Source organism: Sminthopsis crassicaudata, chromosome 2, assembly GCF_048593235.1.
Source record: "Sminthopsis crassicaudata isolate SCR6 chromosome 2, ASM4859323v1, whole genome shotgun sequence".
In the NCBI taxonomy this organism is placed as follows: domain Eukaryota; kingdom Metazoa; phylum Chordata; class Mammalia; order Dasyuromorphia; family Dasyuridae; genus Sminthopsis; species Sminthopsis crassicaudata.
The window spans coordinates 3,075,528-3,101,526 of record NC_133618.1 but is presented as its reverse complement, the minus strand read 5'-3'; the positions used below and the strand labels follow the sequence as shown (position 1 = coordinate 3,101,526).

Here is a 25,999-nt window from a genome sequence, read left to right as displayed (position 1 = left end):
TAGTCCCCAAGATCCCTACCTACGAATAATCCTTGGCTTCCCTCTCACCCTCCAAGCTGGTACCAAGTCTGTCAATTTCCCCTCTACAATGTCTTGTAGATTTCCCTTCTGCAGCATCTCTGGTCAATCTCACCTCTTCAGCATCTCTTGCAGATTTCACCTCTGTAGCATCTCTGGTCTATTTCATCTCTGCAGCATCTCTGGTTGATTTCACCTCTGCAGCATCTCTTTGTAGATTTCATCTCTTCAGCATCTGCTACGCCCCCCCCCTTCTCCCTTCTGTCACTGTCACTCCACTGGTGCAGACCTTCATTACCTCACACTTAGACTATTGCAATTGCTGCTGGGGGCTGCCTGCCTCAATCTCTCTCCATACAATCCATCTTCCATTTAGCTACTAAAATGATTTTCTCAAAGCAAAAGTCTGACCCCCTACTCCACAAACTCCAGGTTTCCTGTTGCCTCCAAGAATGAATATAAAATGTTTTGACATTCCAAGCCCTTTATAACCTGCCCCCTTTTACCTCACCAGTTTCTACCTCTCTTTCCCATATCCTGTTGGATCCAGTGATACTAACCACGTGGCTGTCCCATGAACAAGACCCTCTATTTCTCTAATCTGTCATTTTCTGTGAATGTCCCCCAAGCTTGGAATGCTCTCCCTCTTCAACTCTGCTTGATTTCCATTAAGTCCCAGTAAAATCCCACCTTTTCCAGAAAGTGAGATTTTCCAATCTCTCATAATTCTAGTGCCTTCCCCCTGTTAATTATTTCCTATTTATTCTCTATGTAACTTGCTTTGTATATTTTTGTTTGTATGTTGTCTCCTCTATTAGATTGTAAACTCCTTGAGGGCAGGAAGTGACTTTTGCCTCTTAATGTATTCATAGCATTTAGCACAGTGCCTGGCACATAGTAGGTGCCTAGTAAATGTTTACTGATTAGAGTAACATAGGAGTTATGATTTCCTGCATCCTCTCTTAAGCATTTTTCAGTGAATATGGTTGTATTCATTGGGTGATAGTGGAATATACAGCCACCTAATTAATATCCTCTGATCTCTGGAACTGAAGCAAAATGATCCAGGGAATTGCAGAGCCTGGGTCCTCTCTCTTAGAGTCAGACTCCCCTAGGACTGGACCTGATCCTGGTCTGCTTTGATATTGAGCCAAGTAGATTAGGAGGGGACCATAGAAAGGAGATCCTGCCGTTGTTCTATTCTGGCTCACCCCACCCCACACCTTGTAAGGGAATATGTAAAGAGAATCTAGACTGGCTCTCTGGGAAGCCTCAATTCACCACACTCTTGATGATAGCAGTAAGCATCATGAGAAAGCACAAATGACATACTTAGCTCAAGCAAGTTATATATTTATTCTTCTAAAGTTCAAGTGAGAATCCAACTCACTTTAAAAATAACACAGACCAACTCATACAACATAAGTAAAAATGATCTAGAATACTTTACAATATTCCATATACAAAAGATGTGGTCACAAAAATGTATCTGAGCCAATGTTTATTAATAAAAGCATAACAAAAGATTTCTTTTTTAAATTATGTTTGGTAATAAGTTACAAAAAATGTTTATAATAATAGAATTTTGCTAGCTTGTAGCTATGGGGTGAAGCCATAAAGAAGCATAACTTCCATGTTATTCTTATATTTAAAAGGTTCTATCTAAGGAGTTTATGATTATATTTTTTTTTTGGATACAAGGACCGAGAGCCCCAATATCAGCTGAACAAGTCTTACTAAGCACCATGATACAGGTAAGGGCCTGATGGACCACAAGAGTGACTTTAGTGCAGAAAAACACTCATCTGTGTGTTTGTCTTCAGAATGTGTACAACCAAGCAATTATAGGAATAGACAGACCAGATGAAAAGACTGAGCAAGCTGTGTGAGCTCAGCAAATGGTCTTGGTTCCCTTTTGGAGTTCCTTCATCTGCTCAGAAAAGGTAAACATTGAAATGTAGACCCAGACTTAAAAAAGAAACACCTTAATAAATATAGAGGACACATACTATCAAAACAAAAGAGATGAAAAGTTTCCAATGTTAAAGTGGCCACTTTGTTTTATCTAATTAATATAATTGTATCATTCCAGAATTAAATGTCTCAAAAACTTGAATCTGTAGAGAGAACAATCTCATTGCACTGTTTTGAAGCCTTTTTACTTTCATTTAGAGAGACAGTTCTGGAAAAGAAAGCATTTGGCATTTCTTTTGGGGGCTCGATTAATCCAGTCAGAAATGGGAAGGGAGCTTGCCCCAGCTTGGAGTAAAATTAAAAAGCATTTGGGCAACAGGCTGCTTTAAAAGCAGTGTTTCTGAATAGCAAACTCCCAGTTATTCTCCATGGCTTCCTTTTTGCTTGAAGGAAAAAGGAAAGGAAAAAAAAAAAAAGAAAGAATTGGTCTCTAGAAATTCATCTTACTATTTGCTCAATGATGTTTTTGGTGGCTGGGAAACAGCACTGGCATGCCAGTGACCAGAGCCCCGTAATCCCTGTGGGCCCACTGTCAGCCTCCTGAAGGAGCAAGGGTGGCAGCTCTAGCGGCGGACCTGTCTCAGATCATTGACTTGTAACTTCTCCAAGATGGCGTCAAGTAATTCCTTGTTAAGGTCAACATCGTTTATGGCAAGAGCTTTGGAAAAGTTGAATTTATTATCACATTTTCCCGGCCGTTTGGTAACCTGAGTCTGCCTTGACAAACCACACTGGAAAGCCACTGTTATTTTTACTACTTGACACTTGAAGAGCGCCTTTCAGTGGAGGAATTCAAGGAAATTCGAAGTACAAGCTGTCACTTCTCCTCTGCCAGCACCAACCGTCCAACTCAGACATCTGCCCTGAAGTGTTATACAACCTGCCAAGAGGAGAAAGCCGGGACCCCACAGATCTGGACATATAATCGGGACTGGGAAACCAGAGGGCCTTTTGTCCCTGGAAGTCTCTTGATTCCATGTTAATCTCCTATGTTGACTTTCTAATCAACTCTCCTGAGGCTAGAGGGGATAAAACCCCCCAAAATAGACAGGGCATCAACCTCTTCCTTGTCTCAGCATACTAGCAGTGCTGTAAACCCAGGGCTTCTCATAAGGGTGGGCTGGGGACCCGGGCTAAGTTGGGATATTTGGGGAAGTCTGTGGGGTTCGGAAACAGACTAACTTAGAGGGGGCTTTCTAAACAACCTGCCGCTGTAGGTGCCCCGGCCAGTAAATGCCACTGCTATGGCTGGACGTGAATGGAGCATGAATTCTGCTGTTTGGGAGCTTCCAAAGGAAGTGAACAGGAATGAACAGGAAGAGGACCCATTCTCCTAGGAGGTAAGCCTTCCTAGGATCAAAAAATCATTGAACTAGAGCTAGAAGGTGCTTCAGAGGCCATAATGATTCAACCATCATTTTACAGATGTGAGAAACTGAGGCCCAGAGAGCAGACGTGATTTGCCCCACAATGCCCTGGGAATGTAAGTGTTGGAGGCCTTGTAGGTTTTCTCTGGGACTGGTATTCCTCCACAGCCTGCACAGGAATATGTACAAAAAGCTAGAGTTCGGTAGAACCAAACGGATCGGATCTAGCATCCTCTGCACTAAGAACTTTGGGGCACTCTAGTGTGGACCCTGTGGAATCTCTGACAAAAACAAAACAAAACAAAACACAAAACCAGAAGACTTCTCCCCCTTCCTTGAAGGATCTGTGGCCCCCTTCAGTGGACAGCTCCCGAGTCACTTCCAGTAGCTAACCTGCCCCATCCCCTCCCTCGGGAAAATGACTATTTTGTATGTAATTGTCTTCGTCCCAGAGAACCTAAACTCCTGGGAGACAGGAACTGTCCCGTGTGGCCTTTGCATCTCCAGCACCCTGGAAACATCCGAGAGCCTCCTTAGTTTGACCATTACAAGCTGCCCAGGCTCCTGTCCCTCCCACCCCATGGCACTAAGATCCAGACAGATCGCCCTTGGGCCAGCTCCCAGTTCCTGAGTCCCATCTCCCGGTTCCCCATCTCCCGTCTCTGTCGGGAATCAATCACTTCCAAGCACTGGGTCTATGCTAGAGAGAAAGGCTGCAGGTCCTGCCCTCAGGGAGCTTCCATTGGGCCATTGCCAGCAAGTTGCCCCTCTGCCCCTTGCTTCCACCAAGACTCAGTGCCAGCTTCTGTCCCAAGGCATTCTGGATCCCCAAGGCTACAGGTGCCCGGCTGCCCTCCCTGCCCTCCTCCTCCATCACTCTGACAGGTAAGCCCTCCTGCACAGCGGCCCCTCCCCAGCTAGCCCTCTGGCGGAGGGAAAGGTAGCATCACCTCTGTCCTCCTATGGCCAGCCTCTACCTGGCGCACAGTATGTGCACACCCACTGCGTGCCCAGTGTGCATTAGGTGCTTAATACATGCTTGCTTTTCAGTCAGCTGACTGGCCAATTGCAGGCTCCACTGCAGCAGAGGGGAGGGAAAGGGGACCGAAAGGATATGTTTGGAGGAAAGTCTCTGCAGGTAGGAGGTGACCTTCTCCTGGAAGGCCAGGGTGGCGTCACAGCCGCAGGCATCCTGCGTGGAAATGAGCCTCCGGGCTTCTTCCACAGCTGTGGACAAGACATGGGCAGGCTTTAGGATGGGGAGGGGGAGGGGGCCTGGGAACCCGCCAGCCACAGGCCTCCGCTTAAAGAAGGGCAGGGGGGAAAGGTGAGGAGAGGCAGCAGACTCCCCTTCCCGCGGGCACACACACTGCTCCCCAGCCCCCAACGCCACCCTTCAAAGCGCTGGGCCTGAGCCGCGGGTGAGTCTCTCCACTGGTGCAGGTTGCACCCCTCTTTGACTTGTGAGAAGGGGTTGGATACCGGAAGGGAAGAAGCTCTGAATTTGAGTGGGGCCTTGAACAGCAGCCCCAGGGACTCTGGGATCCACGAGTCCTGGAGGCTCCCACCGCAGAGGCCTCCCCTCTCCCCCCTCCCCTCGCCAGCAGAGGGCAACCCGACTGTGAGGCAATGACTAATGGGGGCTAAGAGCACCTACTGTGTGCCCGCGCCGGGCTGGCCACTTAACTATTCCTCACAGCAGCCCTGGGAAGTGGCTGCTATTTTCTCCATTTTACAGATGAGAAAACTGAGTCAAACTGAGGGAAACTGGCTTGCCTCGGGTCCCGCAGTATCTGCGTGGGGATGGGAATTCAGGCCTTCCTGATTTCTGGCCCCGTTTGCTTTCCAGCTTCTCCTCGGACCTCCGGGTCCTCCACCTCAAGGCCATTCGAGGGGGAGGCGGGGAGGGAGGGAGGGGGAGCTGTGCCAGAGCCCGCAGAGACCTGGACCCGCCCCCTGCCTCTCCCCCTGCCCTGCCCCTCCCCCAGCTCACCTGCACACGAGTGCCCGTCTCCCTGCAGGCTGTAGCCCGGGTGGCAGCGGCAGCGGTAAGCCCCGGGCCCGGCGGGCACGCACAGGTGCTGGCAGCGATGGGTGCCCAGCGCGCACTGATTGTCAGCTGGGGGGAGGGGGAGGGAGACAAACACGGACAGGTGAAGCGAGCCCGCCTCCCCGAGGCCGAAGAGACTCTCCCGCACTCACTCCCACACCGCGTGCGCCTGCACACACGTGTCGGAGCCCTGCACACGCAACGCGCTCCCACACACTCACACACACGCGCTCATGGTCAGACCTATGCTTCTACACACACTGTACTCACACACAGTCACACACAGTCACACACAGTCACACACAGTCACACAGTCACACACAGTCACACACAGTCACACACAGTCACACACTCATACACTCACACAAAACCCCACACTCAAGTGGAGAAAGTCTTCCTGGCCAAGGCCCTGCATCCCACCCCCTTCTTTCTGGGACCCCCCACCCCCCCAGCCAGGTGGGAGCCTGTGCTCCCGGGCCTTGGAGGCCCCCTCACTGAAATGGGGAGTGACCCGGCCCCTCCACCGCCCTCTGAGGAAAACTGCGGACAGCGGGGAGTCAGGGGGCCCTGACGGTGTGACAGTGGAAAAGTCCCTTCCCCCTCTGGGCCTCAGAGCATTCCCTGGGGGATGGGAAGTTGGACCGACTGAGGGCCGAGGTCGTTCTGGAAGTCAAAAACAAGAGGGGGGCTGCGGCTGGGGGTGCCCATTCTACCCAGAGCTCAGCTAAGTCTCCCTCCATGTTCTAGATTCCCCAAAGAACTGGGCCAGAGAGAGACTGTCCAGTCCATCACCCTATGGCGCCATCTTCTGGCCGCCATGCTTCTTAACCTCTCAGTCCAGGGTTCTCCCGGAGCCCCCCATGCTGCAGGCCTTTCACTTGGTGCCCCCTCAGTGCTTAGCACAGCCCCTGGCACACAGTAAGTGCTTAAGAAAGCAGCTGAGTTCGTGTGCCATCAGCAGCCTTTCACCCCCTCAGTGCTTAGCCCAGGGCTGGCACACAGTAGGCGCTTAAGAAAGTGGCTGAGCCTGGTGTTAGCAGCAGCCTTTCACTCTGTATCTCCTCATTGGCTCAGCCCAGTGCTGGCACACAGTAGGTGCTTAAGAAGCCTCCTCACCCAGCTGAGGGGCCCTCAGTGAAGCTCAGGGAAGGAAGGCATGGGGGGCTCTTACCAGAACACGTCTTCTTATCCTGATTCAAGCTGTAGCCTTCGTAGCACTCGCAGTGGTGGGCTCCAGCCCCATCGCTCACACAGATATGCTGACACTGGTGGGTGCCCAGGGCGCACCTGTCCCGAGCTGCCACACAGGGAGGGGGGCAGAGAAAGGAGAACACGATTGTCACAGTGGGGGGAGAAGGCTGCTGGAGGCCGGGCACTGGCTGCGAGCAGACAGGGCAGAGATGGACCTGCTGACACAGCCAAGAGCCCCTCCGGCAGCGCTCAGAGCCTGCGCCTTCCTCCCAGCAGCCCCCTGTGCTTTGGCCCTGGGAACATTCTCTCTGACACTGGCTGCCCAGGACCCTCCAGCAGTAGCCCGTGACCCAGCATGGTCTATCACACACACACACACACACACACACACTCACACACACTCACAAGCACACACACACGCTCACACACACTCTCACACACTCACAAGCACACACACACTCACAAGCACACACGCTCACACACACTCTCACACACTCACAAGCACACACACACAAGCACACACACACGCACACACACACACAGACACTCTAAGCTTTCCTCACCCCAACATACTTCCCTCCCCACAGCCATGATAGAGGGAGGCAACTCCTGCTGCCCCATCATTCTGATGAGAAAACTGAGGTCCTCTGAGGATCCGGGGCCACTGGTGCTCTAGGAGGAGTGGGGCCCAGCTGAGGTACCCTCCCCTCTCCTCGCCTGAGCCCCTTCCCCACCGTCAGGCTGCCTTTTTGGACTCAAGCATGGCCGGCCCCTGGGGAGGGCCAATAGAGGGATGAAGGCAGGGGACTATCCCACACAGCCCCAGAGGGAGCCGGGTGTTCCAGAGAGCGCACATCCCCTTGCTGGCCTCAGCAGGAGATCAGCATGGGGGAAAACCCTCGCTGAGGGTGCACAGAGAGAGCGGGGCTCCCCTGGAGCTAAGGGGGTGCTGGTCCCGCCCGGCTCCTCACCTGAGCAGGTTTTCTTATCTTCGTTCAGGAGGTAGCCTTCGTAGCACTCACAGTGGTAGGCGCCGGCACGCTCACTCACACAAATGTGCTCACACCCATGGGTGTTTAGGGCACACTTGTCAATAGCTGCCAGAAGAAGGGTACATGGGTCAGGAGGCAACCAGGAGAGTGGGGAGCGTCCTGAAGTCGAAAGCTTTGCCCCACCCATCACTGACCACTTGGGCACTGCCCACCTCTGAGAGGGCTGGCAGGATGCCCTCCAAGTCCCTCCCAGATATGTCATTCCGAGCCCTGAGTGATGCCTCAGGGCAGCGAGAAGTCACACTGAATAGAGCCTGGAGCCCTGAGTTTAAATCTGGCCTTAAACATTTACTAGTTGGGTGTCCCTGAGCAGCTTAACTTCTCTTTGCTCCAGTTTTCTCTTCTGCAAAATGGGGATCATAATATCACCCGCCTCCCAGGGCTGTTGTGAGGTTTGAGTGAGACTGGTAATGCACTTAGCCCAGTATCTGGCACACAGTAGGTGCTTAATAAATCCTTGCCCCCCTTCCAGTTCTGACCTCCATTCTTTATTCAAAAGACCCTCCGGGTTCTGACACTATCTACACAAGGTCCCTCTCTCCCTGATGTCCCATCTTCTAGAACCAGAGATGGACTGGAGGGTTCCCGATCTCGGCCAACAGCACGTAAACTCCATCCGTCTCCCAGGATTCCCTTGGTGCCAACGGGGGCAGACTTGGCTGTTATGTGGACAGCAGGACCCCACAGGAAGCTTCCAACTTGCAGATGTGCCCCTCTTCCCCTCCTGCTAACATGACACGACTCTTACCTGAACAAGTTTTCTGGTCTTCATTCAAGGTGTAGCCTTGGCTGCATTCACAGTGATGGGAGCCATCTCCATCACTTACGCAGACATGCTCGCACTGATGGGTGCCTAGTGCACACTGGTCCAGAGCTAGCCAAGAGAAGGGGAGTTTGGTCTCCGTTAGCTATCATAAACAGGGTAACAAGTAGTCAAAACCTCCTTTGTTCCCAGAGGTTATTCACGTTGTATGAGCAACAAAATGGCGGATGGGTGTTAGGTTCTTACTAAGTGCTAAGTTGGTACTTAACAATTCTCTAGCTCAGGGTTCACACTTTTAGTTCACACCTTTAAAAGGAGTTCTGAAAAGGAGTTCACACACCTTTAAAAAGGAGCAAGTTCATTGGTCAGTAAGGAGTTCCCACAAGCCCCTGGGAGTACCCACAAGCCCATTCTCTGGGAGGATAAAAAGAGGAACATTGAGGAGTCAGTTCTGGATTGGGTCAAGGAGATGTCCTATGGATTCACAAGTCCAGCAATCCCACACTTTTGGAACACTTAATCCCACACTTAGTAAGAACCTAACAGATGGGATATTTCCTGTGATCCCTGTGACCTCTCAAACCTTCCCCAAACAAAAGTCCCGCTCCCTGATGAAGCAGCCTCAGCTTCCTAGGAATCTGGGATTGGAAAGGTTTTACAAGGAGCTCACTCAGCCTCCTCCCCACAGCCACACTATCAGTATAGAGCTTGCACCAGCAGCAGGCTTCCAACAAAAGACATCACCATATTCTGATTCTCCCCTCTGTCTAGCACCTCGGAGACCTTGGTTCCTGGCTGGGCACCTGCTCTGGCTGTGAAAGTCCCTCAGGAGCAACAACTTGCCAGGGTTCGTGAGCCTGTAGCTCCAGGACTGCAAAGTTCTGAACTGCCAGTGCCTGGACAGAAAGAAGGCTTGCCAGCCGTGCCAGAGCCAGAGCAACAACTCCATGGGACAGCAGAACTATTCCAGAGCAGACAGTCCTGTGGCATGAGACACAAAGCTCCAAACTGCTGGCCCAAGTCCCAGAGCTATGGGAAAGAGGGAGCGGGACAGGTCACCAGGACAGAACTCTGGGTAGAGTGGGGGCAGGGCTTGGGCAGCAAGGGTGAGGAAAAGAGCAGTGCAATGATCTGGACCAATTCTAACCACCTAAATTAGGAAGGAAATCTAGATGAATCTTCCAGAGGGGGAGAAGGCTAAAACACTGAGATCCAGCACTCAAAAACATGACTTAGAGTGGAAGGAGTCAGAAAGTGAATGACAAAGTCCTGGTGAGGGAGGGGGAGGGAGAAACTGAAATTATGGAAGATTTCAGGAAGAAGAGCACTCAAACACCATGAACATAAACAGACACAGCAACAGGGAAAACAGTGACAACAGGAGGAAATCTGGCCTCCACATGGAATCGATGAATTCTGGCAAAAAAAAAAAAAAAAAAAAAAAAATACCCGGAAATGACACAATGCTTCATGAGTCGGAGAACTCTGGAATCTGAGGCAAATGCAGAGCCACAACACCCTGTTCCTGAACAGTTCAAAAGAAAAGAATAGAAAAGAACGACCCTGAACCTCGAATGGCAACTGAAAGAATTAATAGATTAACTCCAGAAAGAAAAAAAAAAAAAAATCCAAGGCTGCAAATCCCAAGACCTAAAAAGATGAAGTTTCACAATTCAGTTCCAAAACAAGTTCTGCAAGCAAGCAGGAGAAATACAAAGGAAAAGACATTGCAATAACCCAAGACTGTACCCACCAGAAAGCATAGGAAGGGATGGAATAATGTGTTCCAAACGACCATGGGCTTAGGATGTAGTCCAGGGTGACTGCCCTCCAAATCTGAATTTAACCATATAAGACAAAAGATTGATGTTCCAGAGATGCTGTTCATGTCACAGGAGCTTGGAGATCATTTAGTCTAAGGCCTTAATTTTATAGATGAAGAAACTGAGGACCAGGGAGATACAGTGAATTCCCAAAAATCGCTCAGGATACAGCAGTTAGCACAGCTGAACACAAACCCAGATCCTTGGACTCTTGATCCTCCTGTCTTTCCCTCTTTCTTCCCCTGTCTCCCTCCCTCTGTCACCTTCCTATCCCTCCCTCTTCTCTTCCCCTCCCTCTTTTCCTCTCTCTTTTATTCCCCCCTTCCCTTCTCCGTTTCCCTCTGTGTGTGTGTCTCTCTCTCCGCTGTACCACGCTTTGTCTTCGGTTCCTCTCACATTCTTCCTATCGACTAAATGATTGGTCATTTTCCTTCTTCCATCTGAGACAGACGGTACTTAAGTAACTTGCTGATGGTCACATTATGGTAAAGTATCAGAGGCAGGACTTGAACTCCTCAATTCTAAATCAAATGCTCTCCCCACTACACCACCCTCTGAAGTCTCCTCCAACTTCAGTTCTCTGCACATAGGTGGCCATGCACATAGCAGCACAGTAAAGACAGGGCCGAGAAGATCTCTGGTTGGACAGAGGAGATATAGAGGAGATGGTCTGGGATTTGCCTTGGATCCTCTGACAAACGGGGGATTATGACTCTGAACCCAGTTTGCCCTCTCCTCATCTCCCTCTCAGCCTCCTTTATCCACTCAGCTTACCATGTTCTTCTTCCATGACCACAATGCATCTGTGCTGTTTCTCTGACTCTACTCATTTCAATTTAAGCTGGTGAATCAAGGTCAGGTTTTTCCATATGTTCCAGATATTTTTTTCTATCTAATTATGATTCTTCTATCTAATTTCCCCAGCAGCCCTGCAGGAAATCAAACCATTCTTATCGTCATCTCTATTTCACAGACGAGGAAGCGGAGTCTCACAGAAGCAAGATCACGCAATAGAAAAAATTCTGGGCTCGGGTTCAAGTCCAAGCTCCCACATTTGCTCTCTATGGAATTCCCTGAGCCAACCACCTCCCTCATTCCTTTGATCCTCCGTTTCCAAATCTCCAACAGGGAGAGAAAGACGATCATTGTACCACTGTGCTCCCACTGTTGCTCTCTTAACCCAATAACACTGGATCGCCACTGTGATTAGTGGACCAGAAGCCCAGTGAACAGAGGATGAGCTGACAGAGCTGAGCATTCAGATGGGGTCCAGAGCCAATGGAGCACCTTCAATTACATACCGGGGTACCCTGAGCAGGATCCATTCAGCCCTGCCCTTACTGTCAGCATCTAGGTTTTTCCAGGTTTCTACAATTAAAACTACTTTGCATGAATGTCTGTCTATTGCCTTTCTTGGTATCCCTAGTGTTTCACACAGTAGGTGGGCCATAATAGGTGCTTAATAAATGTTTGCTATCATGGAAAAAAATCTTGTTTTTACAGTTATTTTCATCTTGTTTTCCTTTTAGATAGACAGTGAAGTCTAGCAGAGGAAGGAAGGGAGGGAGGGAGGAAAGGAGGCAGGGAGGAAGGGAAGAAGGGAAGGAAGGGAGGGAGGGAAGAAAGGAGGGAGGAAGGGAAGGAGGGAAGCAGGGAGGGAACAGGGAAGGAAGAGAGGGAGGGAGGGAGGCAGGGAGGGAGAAAAGAAGGGAGGGAGGGAGGCAGGGAGGGAAAAGGGAAGGAAGAGAGGGAGGGAGGGAGGCAGGGAGGAGAAAAGAAGGGAGGGAGGGAGGCAGGGAGGGAAAAGGGAAGGAAGAGAGGGAGGGAGGGAGGCAGGGAGGGAAAAGGGAAGGAAGAGAGAAAGGGAGTGAGGGAAGGAAGAAGGGTAGGGAGAGAAGAAGGGAATGAAGGAAGGGAGGGAGGAAAGGAAGAAGAGAAGGAAGGGAGGGAGGAAAGGAGGGAAGAAAGAGAGGAAGGGAGGGAGAGAAGGGAAGGAGGGAGGGAGGGAAGAAGGAATTATCTTTTTCTTCCATTTCTTTGTATAAAATGGTGTCTGGCAAATCATGGGATGGTAGGCACTTAATAAATGCTTGTTGACTTGATAGCTTGGCAGAGTGGCTGCCCACTCAGCACCCATGGACCTTTCTAAAGTCTGCCCCCCCCCCCGGGCCCAGGCGTTGCCTCCGCAGCTGAGAATAGGAGCTGCCTTTGCTTTTTGTGTTGCTGTCCCGGCACTCGGCTTAAGCAATGCTTTTTCATTTCATTCACTCACTCACTCACTCTCTCACTCTCTCACTCACTCTCTCACTCACTCACTCTTCTCACTCATTCATTGTAAGCGTTCGGCTAAAATGCCTTTTGGCTTCCCTGGAGCTCAATGAAATGGCTTTGAGTCTGGAGCAGAGACGTCAGCCTTCCCCGTTCAGCTGCCGGCCCCCCTGAGGGCCCGGGGAGCGCTCTCTGCGCTGGCCCGGGCCCAGGACGCGGCGACACCTGCCCTCCCTCTCAAGAAGAAGCTTTGTGAGCCGGGCGGCTCGGAACTGCGGGGCACGGGCCGGCCAGCCCGGAATGCTGCCGCTCCGGCCTCTTCCAAGAAGGCTTGGCACAGAAGAAATCATTGACTCGGAGCTCTTGGCCGAGGGTGCTGGAGGATGCCCGAGTGTGCAGACAGGAAGGGTACGTGGGAACGCCGCCAGTAAGCCAGACATCCGCGAGCGGGGGAGGGCGCGGGAGGGGTATCTGTGTGTCAGGATGCTCGGGGGGCGCGTGTGAACGTGGGCGTGGACGAGTGTGGCTGAATGTAAATGGAGTCCTTTGTGTGGGAATGGATGTGTGTGAGTGGGGGGTGTGTATATGTACATTAAGTGTGTAAGTGGGGGCGTCTATATTGTGAGTGTGTGGTGTGAGAATGTGTGGGAGTCTGTGTGTGTAAATACATGCATTGAGTGAGTGTGTAAAGTATGTATATGTGTGTATGCATGTGTGAGAGTGTATGGATGAGCATATATGTATGTGTGAGTGTGTGGCTGTGACTATATGTATCGTACAAGGGTGTGTATAGGTATATGGCATATGAGTGTAAGTATGTGTATACAGTATATACATATGCATTGTGAGTGTGAGCATGTGTGTGAGCGTGTGTGAGTGCACGTGGATGTGGATGTGCTGGAAGCACCTGAGTGTGTGCGCCTGTGACTGTAGGATGATACCTGTTGGAATGGATGTGTGAGTGTGTGTGAGTGCTGGCCCCCAGGGGAACAAGCCCCTCCCTGAATGTCCCAGGGACAACCGCAGGGGGGCCGGGCCCAGGCCCTCCTTCGTGCCACCTGAATCTGTGAGCCGAGCCCGGCCGGAGCGGCCCGTCTGAGGCTCCCGCCGCTCCTGGCACCCGGACAAGGCTAATATTTGCCCAAGAAGGGGCTTTTCATTGAGCGGGATTTCCAGGACACGAGCACCACATGGTGTCCCAGCGGTGGACGGCGATGTCCTTTCCGCACACAGAACCTCATTTTCTGTCCCTGAACAAATAGGCCTTTTGTGCCAGGGATGGAGAGCCCAGTCCCTCGCTGCTGGCTCCAGGTGCTCCAGACCTGTAGCAGAACACTGAGCCACAGAGAAGCCGGGAGTGATGCTGGCCTTCAAGGCTCCAAGGACAGGCAAGGTGGTACCAGATAAACAGAGAACTCTTTTCTTCCTTGATCCCTGGAGACCGGTCACCAAGGCACCACAGGGGCTAATGCTGGGGTCAGTCCTGGACCCCACCTGAAATCCTTCCTGCCCATGCTAGCTGAAGGAAACTCACAAGTTTCTTAGGAGTCCCAGGTCTTAATTTCCCCATCTGTACGAGGGGAATGATACTGACACTACTGCACTCGTGGGATTCACTCACAGCTCTGGAGACCTTCACGTGCTCTAGCAACATGAGGTATTATTAGGAGTATTATCGCTGTCACAGTTCCACTAATCGTCCATTTAGCTATAGGATGAAGGGAAGCAGGGTATGGCAGTGGGAAGTACAGTGGCTCTGGGATCCAAGAACTTGGGTGTAAATCTCTCCTCTCGTGCCCCTGCAAAGGGAACCCTGGGCAACTTACTCCGACAAGCCCAGCTCCTTCCCCATCAAGAGAGGGGGATATTCGACTAAATGGCCAAATGGACTACAAAAGGGTCAAGCGCACTTTGCAGGTTGATTTTCAATTTGAATGTCACTTTAGCCAAGTTACCTCACACCAATCCTGTCGGAGGAAGATTTTACAGACCAAAGTGAGTGTGTGTATGTTTAGATTTTACAGATGAAGAAACTGAGGCCCAAAGAGGTTTCCTTGAGCTTTGGCCCCAAGAGCTTCCATGTCTGAGGTCATTTCTGTCTGTCTCTGTCTCTCTGTGTCTCAGAATCTGTCTCTCTCTCTCTCCATCTGTCTCTCTCTGTGTCTCTTTCTATCTCTTTCTCTCTGTGTGTCTGTTTGCCTCTCTTTTTCTATCTGTCTCTATGTCTCCATCTCTTTGTGTGTGTGTGAGGGGGGGGCAGAGAGAGAGAGGGGGGCAGAGAGACAAAGACAGAGACAGAGAGACAGAGAGGGACAGGGGAGAGAGAGAGACAGAGAGAGACAGAGAGACAGAGACAGAGAGAGAGAGAGAGAGAGAGAGAGAGAGAGAGAGAGAGAGAGAGAGAGAGAGAGACAGAGACAGAGACAGAGACAGAGACAGAGACAGAGACAGAGACAGATGGAGAGAGAGAGAGAGAGAGAGAGAGAGATGAGAGAGAGAGAGAGAGAGAGAGAGAGAGAGAGAGGGAGAGGGAGAGGGAGAGGGAGAGGGAGAGGGAGAGGGAGAGGGAGAGGGAGAGGGAGAGGGAGAGGGAGAGGGAGAGGGAGAGGGAGAGGGAGAGGGAGAGGGAGAGGGAGAGGGAGAGGGAGAGGAGAGGGAGAGGGAGAGGGAGAGGGAGAGGGAGAGGGAGAGGGAGAGGGAGAGGGAGAGGGAGAGGGAGAGGGAGAGGGAGAGGGAGAGGGAGAGGGAGAGGGAGAGGGAGAGGGAGAGGGAGAGAAACGGGAGAGAAGGAGAGGGAGAGAGAGAGAGAGAGGGAGGAGGGGAGGGAGAGCTTCTGGCCTCCTTTATCAAGCCGGGGAGGAGGACAGTTAACGAGAGAGGAGAACAACTGAGAGGGGGCGGGCACTGCCCACGACCCCAGCCATTTTCAGTGCTTTCTTAAGTTGGGCTGACCTTTTCCTTCCATCTCCGTCCCTTCTCTAGACGAGGGCGAGGACCGAGCGACAGCGGGAGGCAACAGAAAACCAAGGTAGTCAAAGAAAGTTGCCCCCGGCCGGAGCGTTCGCGGGGGTTCCCCTCCAGCCCGCCTCCAGCAGGCGCGTTTCAGGGACACGTGGCTGCTCGGACGATTTCGAGGGGGGGGAGGGCTCCTTGGCTTTGGGAAGCCCCCGCCCCGTTCCCGCCAGAGTGGCGGCGCTGCCGGCAGGGCTGAGGGGAGCTGCGGGCTCCCTGGGGCCGGACGGAGCGGAGGGGCCGCATCCTGGGGCTGCCCCCCGAAGGCTCCCCTGTGCGCTCCCGCCCCCCAAAGGTCCCCCGCCTCCCCGCCGGAGCCCCAACGTCCCCGGGGTCTTTCACGCGCTGCTCTGAGCTCGCCTGGCGCAGAAAGTCTTTCTTCTCTTCCCGGAATTGGAACTCGCTCCCTCGCTCCCTCGCTCCCTCTGAGCTTAGGCGCGCTTGCCGGGCGGGATCTGGCCCGCCCCGGCCCGCCCCGGCCCGCCCCGGCCGGCTCCCGCAGTAGCTCGGCCCGCCATCGCCTTCCCTCTGTCTCCAACCGCTCAGACCGGCGGCCGCCCCGAGAGGAGCAAACGCCCGGTACCCGACGGAGCGGACCGACTCCCCCCGGGGCCCTGACGCGCCAGCCGAAGATCCTACCTGGAAACAGGAACCGGCTGACTCCAGTGCCCCCCCCCCCCCCATTTCTCGGGATGGAAACAGACTTTCCTGCTCCAAGCCGGCCAGCAGCCACGGCACTTCACGGATGAAGACTCGGGAAGGAAGCGCAGGGGAGGGAGATTTTCCGTTTTCTCATCAGCAAGGGAGGGGGGGGGGACGGGAAGGAATAAAAAGTGGAATCACTGCTTCAGGGCTGGCCATTCACCCCCTCCTAGAAGGGGGGGCCCCCAACCATCCAAAGGTGTGCTGCTTTCTTGAACAATGGGGGCACCCCAAATTCTGCATAAGGGCAGAGCTGGGCTGGAAGAGGGGTGCCCATCTCAAATGGGGACGGGGCCCATAGCAGGGAGCCAAGGTCTGCCCCAAATCCAGTCCACCCCCTGTGTGTGACCCCCGTCTGCAGGCTCTAGCCCTTCCTGAGCTGACCCCTCATCAATGAATGGACGTGAGGGCTTCCACGTCCCACAGCCGCTGGCTTCCGCCCCGAGTGACCCCTGCCAGGTCAGAGGGACCTCAACCTCCTCCTCTAGAATGAGGGGGCTGGCTACTAGATGCCCCTTCCACCTTCAGGTCCTCTGCTTCCGTTAGAGAAAGTAAGAGACCTCAACCTGGAGTCTCCAGAGCTGGGGTCTCTGACCACCTAACCCCTATGGCCTTGGATAAGTCCAGTGACAACTCTGGACCTCTATTTTCCCATCTATAAAATGGAGCCAGATGGTTTTCTAAGAATAACAAAATGGATGGACCCAGAGAAAGCTCGGAAGACTTGTGCAAACTGATGCAGAGCGAAGTGAGAGAGCTAGGAGGAGGACGGTTACTCTAAGGGAAACACGGACAGATAAACAGCTGGGAGAGACTTGAGAAATCCCCGAGCCCAGAGGAGGGGAGCCCTGCTGCCTGGGATGGACCCAGCTGGTGCACTCAAGATGCAGAATGAGATGGGGGGAAGGGAGGCATCAAAAGAACTGACTTTGCTTTGGGTTACGAGGGGCTGAGCCTCAGTCTTACCGCAGAAAGTTTCCCGGAACTTTGAGGTCACTTTCTCGATCACTCCATAGGTCTCGACATAAAACACGTGCTCGTCGAGGGGTCTGCTGGCGATCATCCTCAGGGACTGCATGTCCGCCCGGTCCACCCCCACGGCGTAGATCTCGATGCCGGCCGCTCGAGCCCGGGCCGCCACCTCCTCGACCTGGTCCTGCGGCCGGCCGTCGGTCACCATGATGGCCACCTTGGGGATGTTGGAGGAGGCCGTCCGGGCCCCAGCCTCCACGGCGAAGGCTTCGTCCATGGCCGTCTGGATGGCCAGGCCGGACATGGTGCCCGTGGAGAGCGGGCTGACCCGCGACACCGCCTGCTTCACGGAGGCCTTGTCAGAATAGGTCTGGAGGTCGAACTCGATCTTCACGGTGCTGGCGTAGTTCACCAGGCCCACCCGGGTGGCGCTGGCCCCAATGTCCAAGCTCTCGATGATCTTGGCCACGAAACTTTTCACTTTGGCGAACTCCTGGGGCCGCACGCTGCGTGAGCTGTCGATGATAAACACCAGGTCCAGGGGGCGGCTCCGGCAGACCTCTGAGTGGACAAGATGGAAGCCGAGAAGACAGTGAGCCGCCGGGCAACATAGAAAGATATCAAGGACCCCCCTCTGCCCGCCTCCCTCTGCGTGGACAAGATGCCGGCAACACGGGGAGATATTGAGGACCCACCTCTCCCATTACCTGCCCCCTCTTCCCAGGGGCACACAGGCTGGCCTACCTAATCCTAGAAGTGGAAGCCAAGCGAACAGAAGAGTTATGAGGCGCCTACGAGTGCTCCATCCCAGGGGAAGAGAACAAACAAAGCTGGAAGAGCCTCGGAGGTGACCCTGCCCAGGACTCGGGCACTTCAGGAATGAGAACGTGGAGGCAAGCTCGGGGTCAGCAGCCGGAGTCAGAGGCAGGATCTGAACCCGCTTTTCCTGCCTCCCTCTGGGCCAGCTAGAGGTCCATGGCTGCCCTCGGATGCCTCACAGGAGTTCAGGAGAGGTCTCTGGCTGTGCCCCAGGAGCCCTTCAAGTGTTCACTGTTCTGCATCCTGCTCTCAGCTCCTGCCCCCCCCCCCAAGCCTGAGCAATGGTCTCCAAAGAAGGGGGGAGCTGAGCTTCTCCCCAGACCCTCTCCCTGCTGCCTCCACCGGGGCAGTAACAGCAGCCAGGGTGGCAGCTCTGGAGACCCGGACTCAGGCGGGGTCCCTTGTAAGCCTCGGGAGCCGAGGAGCCCGCGGAGGGCTGCATCCCGGCCAGCTTTGGCTTTCTGGGCTCTGGGTGAGCCAGGGTGGGCCTCCCTCCCACCAGCCCCCTCCAGGCAGTCCAGCCTGTAAGAGCTCTCCCAGGTACGAAGGTTGGGCCGCCCCCCAGCCTCAGTTAGCCTCTGTGCGCAGCCTCTGCCCCTGATCCCGGCTCTCCCCCAGGCAGCACCGGGAGGCCGGGCCCCTTCTGGGGCTCAGTCCCCTGCCTGCTTGAGCCCAGCCGTGGGACCCCCTAAGTCTCAGCTTCCCCGCCTTTTTGGGTCCGGGATCCCTGGGTTTGTCTTAAACCCCGCTTCACCCTAATTAATAAGAAATAGAAAATCACTTCTGGCGCTTCCCACCCACGGTCCCCTAACGCAAACGTTCCCAACCAACCCCCCTCCGCCCCGCCACTGTCCTGTGCCTTAAGGCTTCCCTTCTGGAGGCCACACCCCTCCCCCCACTAGCCAGACCTCAGCCCACCGGGAGGTGAAGGGACTAGCCCAAGATCCCACAGCGCGGGGCAGGAGCCACTGACGCAGCAGTCAGCCGCCCACCGGAGCTGCTTCTCTTCTGCCCTTCCCTGCTCCGCCCGAGGGTCCCGGTGCCTTCGACGCCAGCGCAGCCCGTGCCCAACCTGCCTCCTCCCGTGCCCGTGTCTGTGCCCGGCCCGTCCCCTCCCATGTCAGCGTTTGTGCGCAGCCCGTCTCATTCCGAGCCCGTGTCTTTGTTCAGACTGTCTCATCCTGTGCCCGGCCCGTCTCATCTCCCGGGTCTCCAAATCATCTCCTCCCGTGCCCGAGCCCAGCCCGCGCCGTCCCGCGCTTCCCCACCCGCTGCGCCCCCAGCCCGGCCCCCGCCCGTCGGGGCTGCGCCCCCTGGTTCTTCTCTCCCTGTATCCAGCCCGGCCCCCGCCCGTCGGGGCTGCGCCCCCTCGTTCTCCACTCCCGCATCCGGCCCCGGCCGTCGGTCCGCCGCGGGTCCCTCACCTGCGCTCGCGCTGCCGCCGATTCCCCGGCGCCGGCCTTGGGGCTCGCTGGCCCCCGCGTAGCCGGGCGCTCCCAGGCTGCTCCCCGGGCCGCCCCCCGGCCTCCGCAGCCCCAGCTGGCGCCGGTCCCGACGAGCCGCCAGACCGCGAGCCGTGGGCACCCAGACCAGGAGGAAGAGGAGGAGGAGGAAAGGGAAGAAGCGAAGGGGGCTAGCCCCGAGCCGGCGTCCCATGGTCCCCACTCCCTGATGCATCCCCCGGCCGCCCCGAGCTCCTGCACCGGACTGCGAGGCCCCACCTGGCTGGAGAGCCGCCCCACAGCGGCCCGGCCCTAGGGGGAGGAGAATCCCGCCCCCCACCGCGGCCGGCCTCGCCCCCGCCCTCGGGGCTGCCTCCAGCCCAGCCTCCTGACGGCCCGGCCCCTTGGAGCCCCTGCACCTCTCCCGGCTGTAAACCTCGGAGCGCGAAGGCAGGTCGGCCAGCCCGCTCTCCGTGAGCCTCCTAACCCTGCTCCTGCTCCTCCCCGAGCTCTGCCCTCAGCAGCGCCTGGCTCACCCCGAGTTGGGAAGGGACACTGGGGAAGCCCCCTGAAAGGGAAAGATCCCCAAGGGGGGGGGGAACAGAGATGGCGCAGTTCCATAAACATTCTTTGCTGTGCCCAAAGCCCAGGGACGGCAGAGCAGCCGACTGAGCACTGCTCCTCTTTCCCAGTCTAGGGAAGAGATAACACCAAAAAAGACAACTGAGATATTCCTCCGTGTGCCCAAGTCATGTATCTGAGACCCAACCCTCCCAGTCACTGAGCTCCAAGAAGAGAGAGTCCTTTAAGACCAATGGGAGAGAAACAGGAGGGTGTTTCTGGAGATGATAAGAGGGTTGGCCTTTATTTATTGGTGAGGAATGGGGGTTAAGTGACTTGACCAGGATCACACAGCTAGTATCATGTTGAAAGCTGAATCTGAACTAGGTCCTCCTCCAGGACTTTATCCACTGTACCACCTAGCTTCCCTGGGGCTGCCCTTTAAAGGATGGGAAGGAGAAACTGAGCAGGTGAGCAGGGCATGGGAGGACTCGCTGGGAACAGGTCTTAGTGAGCAAAGGCCAGAGAGACAAGTCTAGGGAGTCCGGTCCCTTTCCTCTCCAGAATGGAGGTTCTGAATGAGATCTTTTGGCCCGCTGCTATCTGGACTCATCTAACTTCCACTGGGCTCAGTGAAGGGGTTTGACTTCTCCTCTGGCCCTTTCTCCAGCAGGTGTAGCATTGATATTGACTGAGGGGCAGCCTCAATAGGGGATGCATCTCTGATCTTGGATCGGAGAGCCGGGTTCGAATCCTTCCCTGGTCAATTATTTAATCAGCCCTAGAATGCCATGTCATCTCCTCCATATTGTCTGTCACTCTTCTCTCCCTGCCTCTCCTGGTTCTCCTCCTGCCTCCCTGGCCTCTCCTCCTCAGTCTCCCTGCGTCTCATTCCTGTGGATCTCCCCCGTGCCTCTGTCCCGGCTCCTCTTCTCTTCTCCCAGGCCTTCTGAAACGTCTTCCGCCCCTTCTCTCCCCAGAGCTGGACATTGCCTCAGGTATGAAGGTGAGGGAAACACATCCCACATTTACTGACAATGAGGAGGCCTTGGTGACCCCGACCTTCAGCTGCGCCGTGTCGTGGGAGGGCGGCCTCGGCTAACAAAGACGGACAGTCCCGGCCTCGGGGAGCTCGCGTTCTACAAGCGTCTCCGGAACAAAAAGACCCCCGGGGGGGAGGGGGCGGAGAGGCTAGGGGCCGAAGCCAGCGTGTGGACCCTCGTGGCTGAGGCCCGCCCAGGCTCACGCACCCCGCCGCGGGCGGGCGGGCGCGGGCGGGGCGGAGAGCTCCTCGTCTGCCCACCCGAGGCCCGTGTTCGGGGCCCCCTCTGCGCCCCCGGCCCGGCCGCGGCTCTGCCTTCTAAAAGAGCCTTAGAAAAGGGAACGTGCGGGGAACGCCCGCTGGCAGCGCCGGGCCGGCCGCAGGCACGCCGAGCGGATGGAAAGACAAACACGGGCGCCGCGGGCCAGACGCGCCCCAGAAGGCGGCCGGAGAGCGCCCGGGGCCCCGCCTGGAGGAACCTCGCCTTCCCTCCCAATGACCCGAGGACTTAGGGGGCGGGGTGGGGGAGTAGCGTGATTCCCATTTCCCGGGAGGGAAAGCTGAGACCCCCAGTCATCAAACACGTGTTGAGTCCCGATCACTGTTCTAAGTGCTCGGAATTTCTCCCTCGGCCCCCCTCCCCCCATCAAAAGCAGGGCAGCCCCTGCCCTAGACGCGCTCACGTTCTGATGGAGTGAGGGGGCACCCACGGGGCGCGGGATGTCACCAGGGTAAAGCGGAGCTCCTCCGGAGGGGGGCGCTGCCTTTCCCTGGGGCTGGACCGGAGCCGGGACCGCGGGGAAGCGGGGACGAGGAGGGAGAGCGCTCCAAGCGAGCGCACGGCCGGAGCGGGGAGTGGGGGGACGCGGTGCCGGCGCGGAGGAACAGCCCGTGCCGGGGCCCCGTGTTAGAGCGGAGCGCGCGGCAGTGGGAGCGGTTGGAGAGCTAGGCGGAGGACGCATCGCGAAGGGGGGGAGGGGTTCTGGGTTTGAGCCTGGAGGCGATAGGGAGCCACGGACGTTCACTGAATCGGGGCGCGGGGCGGCGGGGCGGTCAGAACTTCGCTTGGACGCTCGGGTGGAGGACGGAGCAGCGGGGGGAGGGACTCGAGGGAGGCGCATACGCCCCCTCCCCAGCAGCTACCGCTCTAGTTTGGGGGCGGGTGACGAGGGTGCTGAGGGGCAGGGGCAGAAGAGGTCCCCGGGACAATGATTGCATGGGAGGCGGGCAGGCTTCCGCGCCTGGAGGAAGGGGGTACACCGATGCCGGGGGAGTGGAAAAGAAGGGAGATTTCGGGGAAACACTGAGCTTCTGAGCGTGTTGAGTGGAAGATGGCCACGCTGTTGGGGAGGCGGGGTGGAGGAGAAAGGCTGGGCCCGACATCTGTAGATCGGAGACAGAGCTCAGATACTTCCTAGCTGTGTGACCCTGGCAAGTCACTGAACCTCTGCCTCAGTTGTCATCTGTAAAATGGGAACAATAACAGTCCCTACCTCCCAGGGTTGTTATGAAGATCAAGAGATAATGATTGTAAAATGGTTAGTTTATTTAAAAATTTTCAATAGTATATATTTTTCAAATACATGTAAAGAGAGTTTTCAACATTCATTCTTTTTCTTAAAGCTTTTTATTTTTTTTTATTTTCAAAACATGCACAAATAATTTTTCAACATTGGCCCTTGCATTGCCTTGTGTTTCACATTTTCCCCTCTTTCCCCCCATCACCTCCCCTAGATGGCAAGTAATCCCGTATATGTCAAACATGCTACAATATATGTTAAATCCAACATGTATAAACATATCTGTACAATTTTCTTGCTGCACAAAAAAGATCAGATTTAAAAAAAAAGAAAGTCAATGAATAAGAAACTAAAATGCAAACCAACAACCAAAAGGGTGAACATGATATGTTGTGAGCCACAGTCCCACAGTCCTCTCTCTACCTTAAGAAATCATTGGAACTGGCATCAGTTAAAAAGAGTCACGTACATTCGTGTAAAGAAAGGGCTGAAACTGAGTTTGAAATACTGAAGTGGGATAACCAAGCACTTAAGCCTAATTGCCAAATTGGACAATACTCTAAGCATATGCTTGGACAATGGCCCTGCCCACTATCCTGTGCTGGCTCACTTAGCTGGTGTAGACAGAGAATAGTAAGAGGGATTGGAGGGTGGAGTAAGACAAGTGAGAGTTCCTTTTTGGAGGGGGAGAGAAAGAAGGTGTGGAGATTCCTATGTCCATTCCCTTGATGTCTAACCCCAAAAAACCAAGAATAAAGATCAAGGACTTTTGCTTGTCCTGACTCCGGCTGATTCTAAGGCATCCAGGGGGCTAACTCGGTCTTCACACATTAGAAGTGATCATCATATAATCTTGTTGCCGTGTACAATGATCTCCTGGTTCTGCTCTCTTCCCTCAGCATCAGTCCCTGGGAGTGTCTCCAGGCCTCTCTGTATTCACCCTGCTGGTCATTTCTTACAGAACAATAATAATATTCCATAACATTCATATACATAATTTATTCAGCCATTTTCCAACTGCTGGACACGCACTCAGTTTCCTGTTTCTTGCCACTACGAACATTTTGCACATGGGGTTCCCTTTCCCTCCTTTAAAATCTCTTTGGGATCAACATTCATTCTTGTAAGATCTTGTGTTCCAACTTTTTCTCCCTCCCTCCCTAACCTCCCTCTCCCCAAGACAGCCAGCAATCTGACATAGGTTAAATGTAATTCTTTTAAACAGATTTCCCAATTTGTCATGTTGCGTTAGCTATTTCTTAAGGAAAAAAAAAAAAAGCAGGAATTTTGCAGAGAGGGCAGTCACCCATTCATTTGTGGCTGTGAGGAGGGAGGTAGAGGGGAAGGAATGGGAGGAATGGGAGGCTCTGAGCCCATCTCAGGATGAGGAGGCCCCCAGGACCTACCCCACAAACCACCAATGCCCTTCACCCTACTTCTAATTCCAGTAATTGGACAGCTCAGTATTTTACTCTGTGCTCCTGCTCAATGAATGAACAGAGAGGACTGTTCATTTGCCAGCAGCAAATGAATGCAGGGTCACAAGGCTCAGCCAATTTACGAGGGAGCTTCCTGGGCACTCCAAACACCTCTTCTGAGATTGCTTGTTGTCCTTCGTGCTTGAAGACGACCAAAATAACATTGCTATGGTGGGATTAGGGTAAGGTGTGTCTGACTGTGGTTGCTCAGACCAAGAGCAGCTTGAAATGTCCTAATCTCGGGTCAGGCACAAATGATACAACCAGGTAAACATCTCAAAATGTGCATTTCTCACACTTCTTTTGAAATTCTGCCTTGCTCGGGGAGCACAGCATCTTCCTTGATGTAGGCACCCCCATGTCACCCAACCAATTCCAAAGTTGTTCAGAGAGACCTTGAAAGTGGACTAGTGGGGACCCCAGTTCAAATCTCCCTTGGATGTTTAACACTTCCCAGCTGTGTGACCCTGGGCAAGTCACTTAACCCCAATTGCCTCAGCGAAAAAAGAATGTGAGCTAGCATTGCTTCTTCTGACCCGAATGACAAATTGGGAAATCTGTTTAAAAGAATTACACACATATATATATATATTTCATATATATTCATATTATATATTTACATTATATTTAACAAGATACTTTAAGATTTAAGGGCTAGATTTTATTTCTTCCTTATTTATCTATTTATTCTATTACCATTGAGTTGGAGTTTCCCCCCTGAAAATGGATCAATTAACTTTTTTGTTTCATGAAGTTTTCATTCATGATTTCTTGAAACACAGCTCCAGTAAACCAGGCTTTGATAAATCCAATTGGGATTCAAATGGAGCCACTCACTCGGACTCACTGATTGGCCAATAGTAGGTCCTAACCCAAATCTTACTTGTTCATTGTATCTCCTCTGGAACTGGAATTGAATCAGCCCCAATCACCAATTCAAGAGGGATGGACTTCAGCCTGAGGTAAAAGGTCAGGGCTTCAACCTTGATTGATGGTGGACTGTTAGGAACAGTATGGAAGTGTTTAGCCCGTCTCTTCAGTGCGGAGTAGATGAGAGGCCCAGAAGTCTTTGGCCCATAAACAGCCTTCAGGGCATCATAAAAGCATTTTGGAGTGTCCCCTCAGTGATTATCAGTATAAAAGTCAGTTTCATGTGTCTCCTTCCTTACTGAACCAAGGAATCCTGCATCCCTCTTCTAAGCGCTGCTTGCCTTTAATGGAGTTAAGTATCAGCTTCTTAGGAACAGATGAACTCTCTTGCTGCTACACCCGGTGCGCTCATTGGCAGATTCTTTATTCCCCCATCATTTTCCTCTTGATGATTGCGAGTGTTCTCCCGCAGATGACAACAGCAGTGCTGTCCACCAGATCTCTGAAAGCGGCCACTCCTTTTCTGCTCCTGAGAGGGGTTTGGAAGCCTGACCCTCCCACACACACACACACACCCCACACTCATGCCCCTTGTAGTGATCCCATGGGAGGGGGAGCGTGATACTCCCCTCATCCTGTAGCCTGACAGGGTGCTCTCATCCCCCTGCTGGAGCTGGAAGGAGGGGTCCTCTGGGCTCCGTCCCTGCCCCAGCTCCTCTCCCCTGCATCTCCGGAGCCTTCTCGGCTCCCCCTCGGCGCTCCTTATCACCTCGAGTTCCGGATCACCATGGTCAGCTCTAGCGTTCCTCTTTGGCGCCACGTTCCCGGCACTCTGGGCTCCTTGCTAGTCACCAGAGCCTCCAGCTCCAAGGAGAGCTGAGCCCAGAGAGCCCACAATCTAATTGGGGGAAGAGTGACTAGAGAACTGGAGGCGGGACTCCAGCCTGAGAACTGGAGGCTCAGATCTCAGAACAGCTAGGAGACACTGGGCCGCTCACAGCGGCAACTTGCCTCAGTTTCCCCAAACGAGCCGGGGAGACCACGGCTGAGAATCAGACATGAGATAAGGCCAGAG

The 25,999-nt window shown here is 53.9% G+C and overlaps 1 protein-coding gene across 1 annotated transcript; it reads right to left on the bottom strand.

Moving 5' to 3' along the window:
- Positions 1–1,377: 1,377 nt before the first annotated feature.
- On the bottom strand, positions 1,378–19,689 carry MATN3 (matrilin 3). Its single transcript, XM_074285383.1, has 8 exons — positions 19,436–19,689; positions 17,187–17,753; positions 8,401–8,526; positions 7,572–7,697; positions 6,581–6,706; positions 5,353–5,478; positions 4,476–4,586; positions 1,378–2,611 (listed from the first exon to the last, which is right to left on the bottom strand). The coding sequence occupies exons 1-8, from the start codon at positions 19,686–19,688 to the stop codon at positions 2,556–2,558; spliced, it is 1,491 nt and encodes a 496-aa protein (XP_074141484.1). The 5' UTR covers position 19,689; the 3' UTR covers positions 1,378–2,555.
- Positions 19,690–25,999: the final 6,310 nt, after the last annotated feature.

Excerpts from the sequence above, each read along its gene's own strand:
- MATN3 (XM_074285383.1), bottom strand. The coding sequence starts at position 19,688 with ATGCATCAGGGAGTGGGGACCATGGGACGCCGGCTCGGGGCTAGCCCC. Across the intron at positions 6,707-7,571 it reads AGATAAGAAAACCTGCTCAG|CTCGGGACAGGTGCGCCCTG; the intron begins GTGAGGAGCCGG and ends CCTGTGTGGCAG. Across the intron at positions 4,587-5,352 it reads AGACGGGCACTCGTGTGCAG|CTGTGGAAGAAGCCCGGAGG; the intron begins GTGAGCTGGGGG and ends TCTTGTCCACAG.